The 8,511-nt window shown below is 36.5% G+C and overlaps 1 protein-coding gene across 1 annotated transcript; it reads left to right on the top strand.

The window, feature by feature from the left end:
• The first annotated feature begins 1,698 nt into the window (after positions 1-1,698).
• On the top strand, positions 1,699-3,276 carry LOC110039246 (berberine bridge enzyme-like 23). Its single transcript, XM_020744242.1, has one exon. The coding sequence runs from the start codon at positions 1,699-1,701 to the stop codon at positions 3,274-3,276; it is 1,578 nt and encodes a 525-aa protein (XP_020599901.1).
• The last annotated feature ends 5,235 nt before the right edge of the window (positions 3,277-8,511 follow it).

The following is an 8,511-nucleotide window of genomic DNA, read 5'->3' as shown; positions in this document are numbered from 1 at the left end:
GGTTAAAATGCATTCATCAAGATTTATATGCAAATCTAATCTGATGGGAGGTCTTATAATATGTCCAAATAAACAAAAATGTATAATTTTTAAAAAATTAGGATAATATTTTTTATTCCATTCAACATTTGAAAAAGAGATAATAATTGAGAAGACTAGAATTTCATTAGATATAGTCATGTTAGTTTTATAATTTTATTATATTACAGGAAACATATTATTTTTATCACATAAAATTATATAAAAGTTACTTAAATCAATTCATATATTCACCAAATTATAATAAAATGATCAATTTTATTATAAATATGGAATTGGACAAAATGCACAAGCTGTTTTTTTTTTAATTATACTTTAAATAAAATGCCCTTTTAGTTTATTTTAATTAAAAAAAAACTATTTTTAATTAAAATGCAAATAAAAGGTGTGTTTCATAATAATTAAAAATTTTACATTCAAAATTTATCTTTTAAATATAAGTAACTTAAGAAAAAGTAGGATTGATTTGTGTAGGTAGAAATGAAATTAAATTACATATAGTTAAATTGGTTAGAATTAAGAGTGTAAAATAGTCGAGTCAATTTCGAGTCACCCTCAGTTTAAGCTTAAATTATATTACTTAATTAAGGTTGAAGTAAAGTTCAATTTTAATTTTACGAGTTCATGCAGTCTCACAAAACTACAAGGTCATGCATTAGCTTAATAAAAATATAAACCTTTAGAAAAAAACATCAATAAATATCACTTTATGACTTCTTACTTTCATCTAATAATTTTTCATTCTATTTCAGTGTTGGTATGATCTCATACGCTTGCAAGCCGATTCGATCTCGTAAATATAAGTCCGAGTAACCTTGATGTTGATTACTTCATCAAACTTATGCTCAATCTGAGTGTAGCTTGAAATTAACATGTCTAATTCACACTTTTAAATTTAACCAAATTAATCATACAAAATTTAGTTTCATTTATACCTGCACAATTCAATCCTACATTTTTTTTTTCTTAATTTACCTATTTTTTAATTATGTTTTTGGAATTAAAAATTTTAATTATTATGAACGCTCCTTTAATTGACATTTTGATCAAAAAATACTTTTTCAAATAAAACTCACCTAATAAGACCGTTTCATTTAAAAATTATTTTTTAATAAAACGCATTTGTTAGTCCGCTTAAAATTTTCTTTTAACAGAGAAATTCTTGCATACGAATATCGCATGATCTCTGCATGCGTCTTGCATACGAATATCGCATGCATCTCTGCATGCGGTGTCCGATCCTGACCGTAGATAACGGTGATCTACGGTCAGGATATATTTCAATTTTTTTTTTTTTTAAAATTTAGATGGGTTCCACCGAAATATATCCTGATCGTAGATCACTTGATTTACGATGAGGATGTATGGAATAATTTTTACTTTTTAAGTGGCCGGCTCCAACTACCAATTGGAAAAAAGATTAATCTGTCCGTACCTTTCTCAACTTAGTCCGTCATCATTTATAACGGCTCTGACTTTCATAAATCAAACCCACCCCATCAAAAGAATCCGGTCAGACATCCAAAATGCCGTCGAATTAGTCAAATTCAACCCTCTGTATTTCGAGAAAATCGTGTTGCATCGGCTAGCCATTACAAGAATATAAGCACACGAGATGTAGCATCATCGAAGCTATCAATATTTACCCAAAACAAAACCATGCTTGCAGTTCTCCTCCTCCTATCCTCCACCCTTCTGGTTTCCTCTACCAACACCACACCCATCCAATCCTTCATCCAATGCTTCACCAACAAAACCAATTCCCCTGACCTCCTCTCCCTTCCTAACACCACCTCATACAGCTCCGTCCTCCTCTCCTCCGTCCAAAATCAACGCTTCCTCATCTCACCAAACTCCTACACGCCATCCCTCATCGTCTCACCCACCTCCCCATCCCATGTCCAAGCCACCGTGACCTGCGCACGCGAAACTAACCTCCGCATACGCACCCGCAGTGGCGGCCATGACTACGAAGGCATGTCTTACTCCGCCTTCAAAAGCCCCGACTCCACTCCCTTCATAGCCCTCGACATCTCCGCTCTCCGTTCCATATCAATCGATGCAAAATTAAAAACCGCTTGGGTTCAAGCCGGGTCAACCATAGGCGAACTCTACTACACCATCGCCAAGAATAACACAACCTTAGCGTTCCCTGCTGGCCTCTGCCCAACCATCGGCATAGGTGGCCATTTCAGCGGTGGTGGGATCGGCACATTAACACGGAAGTATGGCGCCTCCGTAGACAATATTATTGACGCACAGCTCGTCGATGTAAATGGCCGCTTGCTTGACCGGAAGTCTATGGGAGAAGATCTCTTCTGGGCAATTCGAGGAGCTGGTTCTGCGGGATACGGAGTTGTCATCGCTTTTAAACTTAATCTCGTAGCCGTCCCCCCGATTGTTACAACCTTCAATGTTGTCAAAACATTGAGACAGAACGCCACCAAAGTTTTGGCCAGGTGGCAAGAAGTGGCATACAAGTTTGATCTTAATCTCTTCATCCGCGTGATAGCACAAGCCAGCACTGACACAGATGGGAGCAAAACAATACAACTTACGTTTAACTCATATTATCTTGGGCGGAAGGAGGAGCTTCTCCCTTTGGCACAACAGAGTTTTCCAGAGCTTGGTTTGATGGCCTCTGATTGCACTGAAGTGAGTTGGCTCGAGTCAGTTCTGTTTTTCTACGGTCTGACAGGGAAGCCATTGGAGACCCTGTTGGACAGAAAGCCGGAGTTTAATGGCTCTTTTAAGGCAGCCTCGGACTTTGTTGAAAAACCAATTTCAGAAAGCGGGTTAGAAGAGATTTGGAAGTTTTTGATGGAAGCTAATGATGAACCTGTGGTGCTTATACTTGACCCAATGGGTGGGAGAATGAGTGAGATAAAGGAGGATGCTGTTGCCTTTCCTCATAGAAATGGGAATATCTATAACATTCAGTATTTTATGAGGTGGTTTGCGACGGAGGAAGGTGTGACGGAGAGGCATTTGGAATGGATGAGGAAGTTACATCGGTTCATGACGCCATATGTGTCGAGTAACCCCAGGGCAGCTTATTATAACTATAAGGATATTGATTTGGGGAGAAATGCGGATGTGAAGGGGACCACTTACTCGGCTGCTAAAGTTTGGGGGACGAAGTATTTCAAGGGGAATTTTCAGAGGTTGGCGAAGGTTAAGGGTTTGGTGGATCCTGGAAATTTCTTCTGGAACGAACAGAGTGTTCCAGTGCTTTAGGCTGCTGGTGTCAACAGGAAACTGTTTAGATTGGCGTTGAATCAAAAGGTTAACTTGAAATAAATGATTAAGGGGTTATTTGTGTGCTGTTCAATTCATTGCTATTTGCTGAATTATTTCTTTCGTATTGTAAAAGCTCGGCGTGGTTAATAAAAAATTGGAGCTGAAGTATAATGCTAAAATGATTTACAACAATGATTTCTTAAGGCATAATGATATTCTGTTAAAAAATATTGGTTTAAAATACAATCTGAATAATGTGTCGGGTAAAATACATGACAATGGCTTTGATCTAGAACTGTGATTCTGCGTGGTATTTTTCAAACGGTACAGCATTCTTCTGCAAGTTTGAATAGATCTCTGTTGCTGTGTTATATGTAGGAATGAAGTTTGTGCATTTTACATGTTTATGTTTATGGTATGTTATTTATTAGATTTTTTATATATGTGTAAAATTGTAGAAATTCTAAGCTCCAGGCTTCCCATATCTTGACTGTCATTCGCGAGCCGCCACATCAACATATATCTGATTTGTGGGTGATGGGGCGGTCTATCAATAGTTGTCCAGACGTGCAGATATCAGGCACATCCGGACATAATAATTATTTCTTGTAAGATTGAGGGATATAGCAAAAAAGAAAAAGAAAAAACAAAAACTGGACCACAATGAGGCGCCATTAAAAATATAAAGAACTCAAAATGTTAGTTTTTACTTTTAGGAGTCTCCTAAATATAAGAATGCAAATAAAACCTTTTGACTAGTTAAAATTTAGCGGCATTTACATGTTTTCCAAACAATTCTTATATGTTTAGATATCAAAAACTTACATTCATATTAACATACATGCCACTCAAATCTTTAACATCACACCACAAATATCACTATTTTTATGTTTAAAAGTCAAATACATCTCTTTAGGCAAAGATTTATAGAGCCAAGATTTAAGTTTGGTTTAATTTATGACTGTTGAGCTTCAAACGAGCAGCTCCTTCAGCCTTTTCGAGCTGGCTCTCTATGCATGTAGATAAATAATGGCTTTAATTTAAAAAACAGTATTAAAATTTTACATATAAAAGTCCTTAACAAATATTAAAATTTCCGCTATACAACAATGATGGTAAATCCTCTGATATGAAACCAGTTGCATAAAAATGAGGCTTAAACCTTCACGTGAAAGGTATCTTGATTTTAATTTGGATGAAATAACATGAAAAACTGAAATCATGGATTCATTTTGGATTTTTTTTAGTTTCAATTTCATTAAATTATATTTGTTGGGTGCTAGAAGATTCACGGTAGCAGAGTGATAATTTTTACATTTTAGCGTTGTACGATGATCAAACATATACACAAATAATTTGAAAGCAGTAGGAGGAAACACCTAGATTTTTTATTTGAAAAAATCTGAAAAAGAAAAGACTCGCGAGCTTAGCTTAGTCGGAATATTTTACTATAAATGTGTAATTACAAAGAATGCACACAGCTTAGAGAGTAGAGTCATAACTTTACACCAAATATAATGTTATTAAAAACTTTAGGAGTCTGGAAAAAGTCATCGTATTTTGAATACAAATATCGTAAGTAGTTGTCGTCGAGAGTTATATAGGGATCTTCAATACGACATTATTCTACATGCATTGTTATATCGTATTTGGGATACGTTGTTTCTTCGTATTCGGAATAAGTCATTACATCATAAAGTCTAAGGATAGTTGTGAGCAGAGGTGATCGACAGACATCGATGGTGGCCGGCGGGCGGTAGTCGACAGTGTTCGATGACTACAGAGACTGAAAGTTATCATTTGGTTTTCAGTCTAGAACGTCGCTAGTATTTGACTTATTCTCCCCCTCACAAGTGAAGAGAGGTGGTCAATTTTTATCCCTTGGGAAAAGACATTTAGTTCTTTGGTAAATAACTCTCGTAATTACCCGATCAGACAGCTCATATTGACCCCCTGATCATAGGAGGTTTACTAATGTATTTAGGACATTAATGGCTATATATCTAAGACATCTTAGGCACGTTGGATTCCTCTTGGCAAGATGCTCAATTTGACTATAAGTATGTCAAATTTGAAATTTATTTGATCATTCAATTAATGATCTGAAGCCTCCAAAATGCTTTAATGGTAACTTGATTGGATTTAGATTGAACCAATTTTTGTATCATCAGATTCATCCTATTGAGTCAATTAATTTAACTTTATATTTGTTAAAATTGTCGCCCCATATGATTTTGGATTTGAATCTAGAATTTTGATTAGTAAAAATGCCTCAAGATTCATGCCAAATTATAAAAAATTATGGATGATGCTTCAACTACTCCTTTTTTCGGCCATGTTGTTTGTGACATCTTAAGAAAAAGATATTTCAAAAGTTTATATTGAAGCATTTTGAATTGTCTAGTGTACTTTATAAAGTTTTGTTAGTTTTTCATTGTCATGGTTGGCGTCGGCCAAATATCTGTGGTTCAAAGATGATCATAGAGGTCAAGCAACATTACTCCAACAATGGCAGTGGTCGTAGGGAAGTGATAGACATCTTCAGCAGCATCCACAATGCATGGGTGCGTGCACGCCATTGTACAAGATGTATTTATAATGCAATGGGATCCGTAAGAGAGTACAAATGCAAGCAGGGATGTCATGGTGCTTGTGGGGATAAACCGGTAAGCGTGTGGAAGAGATCAGGTGCATGGGGCGGGGGGTGGGGGGTGGGCACATGGTTTTTGGAGTGCTACAACTAGCTGTTAAGCTTGCTAAGAATACGAAGCTATTTGCAGAGCATGGTCGTTGTCGGGTCGGACCTATTCACACCGTGGGTGGAAAATGGTTTTGCGCTATTATATTGGGTCGCGACAAATCATGGAAGGCAACTATTGTGTGAGGCGGTGAATGTGGCCCGATGAGCCAAAAACTTATCCCATGCAGCAGCACTGTGTATGCTTCCATGCATGTTGCAAGCACACTTGTACACGTGTGTTCACCATTCCATGCTCATAGATGGTTTTGGAGCTAAAAATTTTAAAGTTTTATCATTTGGCCTCAAAGTATTGTATTTTGGTCTTTATATAGGGCAATTTCTTTGGGAGAAAGCTATATTCCAGAGTGCTGGGTCCCTTTCATGTTGTTGTTGCCTCATCATTTAAGTTTTTGTTTTCCAACGATGGTGGAGTTTCTTTTAGGTTGTTGTTATCTCCCCTTTTGGGTGGTTGTTGCTCGGCAATGTTGGAGCTTCGTTAAGGCAGTAGTTGCCTCCCCTTTTTGGGTTGTTCTTGTCTAACAACATTATTGACATCACTTTTTGATGTTATATCTGTAGAATGTTTGCTTGAACGCTTTGAGACCGTGCTTCACACATGTGTAATTCCCCGTAGCTCAAGAAATTCATCTGAGCCCTTCTAGCGCATATTGAAGGGAATGTGACAAGGGTCAATATGCTAGACTTTGGTTTTCACTTAGATGAAAATCGATCAACATTTTCTCTGCCAGACAACTTTGGCCAAAAGACAGGTTTCCTATAGAGAATTTGATCAATTGATGTATGTTTTCTGTCTGCTGGGCTCTGGTTGTCACTTAGGCAAAAGCAGGTCAGCATTTTTTTGTTAAATGTCTTCAACCGAACCAACTAACGGACCTCATTTAGCACGATATATGTAAATCGGGCTCAAATTGCCTTAATAGTTGATGAATTTACTCGGACAACCTTGGATCGTAAAACAGACTGTGCGAGCGCTTATAGAATGTTGAGTTTATCTAGGTAGGATAACCATATTGATAGAGTTTTGTGCACGAATTGGGGAGCACACATAATGAAATGTTTATATTAAAAAAAATGATAATAAAAAATTATAATATAAGACTTAAACCCCTTACAGCCCAAAAAAGGGCTTTAAACCCCATTTTTCCTCCCAAGATGCTCACACCTAGGGCTGTCAAAAAAGCTTGTTGTTCGTGAACAGTTCGTGTTCGGTTCGTCAATGAGTTCGTGTTCGATTCGTTCGATAAGTAAAAGAGACGAACGTGAACAAATTTTTTTCGTTCGGTTAGTTAAACGAACCAAAAACGAACAGTGAAGCGTTCGTTCGTGTTCGAATCGTTGTTGTTCGAAATATAAAATAATTTAAAACAATTATATATAAACAATTTATGATATTTTAAAAAAATAAATTTTAGAAATTAAAATTTATAATAAGTTAACAATAATAATAAATTATCATACCAATATACTAATATAGATATTATATATTTATATAATATAAGTTATATTATTAATATAATATATTATTTAAATATATTAATATTAGGGATGTCAAACTGACTAGTCGTTCGCGAACAACTCGTGTTCGGCTCGTTCGTTAAGAAACAAACACGAATAATGACTTCATGAACAATTTCGAACACGAGCTTATTTCAAACAAATTAAATTTCAATTGAATCGAACACGAACACAAGTTTTGTTCGTTCGTGTTCGATTCGTTTACACCCCTCCCGAGTTTGCCCGATCCCAAGCCCTCAAGCCCCCTCCATCGGAGACGCCGCGCTTGGGCCTTCTCCTTCACAACTAGCCCCCCTTTCCTTACAAGCTAGATGTCCTAGACGCTCGGCCCCCTTAAGCTCTCGACAAGACTCCACCTCACCGGAACTCCTTGCCTTCGGTAGACAGAGGTCTAAAGCACTCATCCTTCTTCTCTTTTCACACTGCTCCTACCTGTAATCATGGAGACAGATGGAGTGAGGTTGAATCTAAACAAATTTCTACTCTAAATTCATTACAATATGCAAGAATGCTGACTCATAGATACAAACGAGTGTGGTTCTTTTGTGATTTGAAAGCCCTCTGCTACTAATTGTTGGGATTTCTCTTCGAAGCAAGGATGTTGATCCATTGACATAAACAAGTGTGGATCTTTTTTGATTTGAAAGAATTTGGAAAATAAGCTGATAATTTGTTGTGATCCCTTCTAATACAAATTATAATACAAATTTTTTTAATTCTTTGAGAGGTAAATTTAGACATTCCTCGATTCGAACAACCCCTCTGACAAAGATTACATTTTAGTCATATTCTTGTATGTTATAATCATTTACTGCACATACATTTTAGTCATATTCTTGTATGTTATAATTATTTATTGCACATACTTTTATACCTCCTGCTCTCACTCTCTTTCTTGGTATGCTTTGTGAGGTATGTCAGCCCATGGTCATCCTAAAGAGGGATCAACTTGGAGT

This window comes from Phalaenopsis equestris, unplaced genomic scaffold (genome assembly GCF_001263595.1).
Source record: "Phalaenopsis equestris unplaced genomic scaffold, ASM126359v1 Scaffold235930, whole genome shotgun sequence".
Classification (NCBI taxonomy): Eukaryota; Viridiplantae; Streptophyta; class Magnoliopsida; order Asparagales; family Orchidaceae; genus Phalaenopsis; species Phalaenopsis equestris.
This window is presented reverse-complemented; position numbering and strand designations above follow the sequence as displayed.

Excerpts from the sequence above, each read along its gene's own strand:
- LOC110039246 (XM_020744242.1), top strand. The coding sequence starts at position 1,699 with ATGCTTGCAGTTCTCCTCCTCCTATCCTCCACCCTTCTGGTTTCCTCT.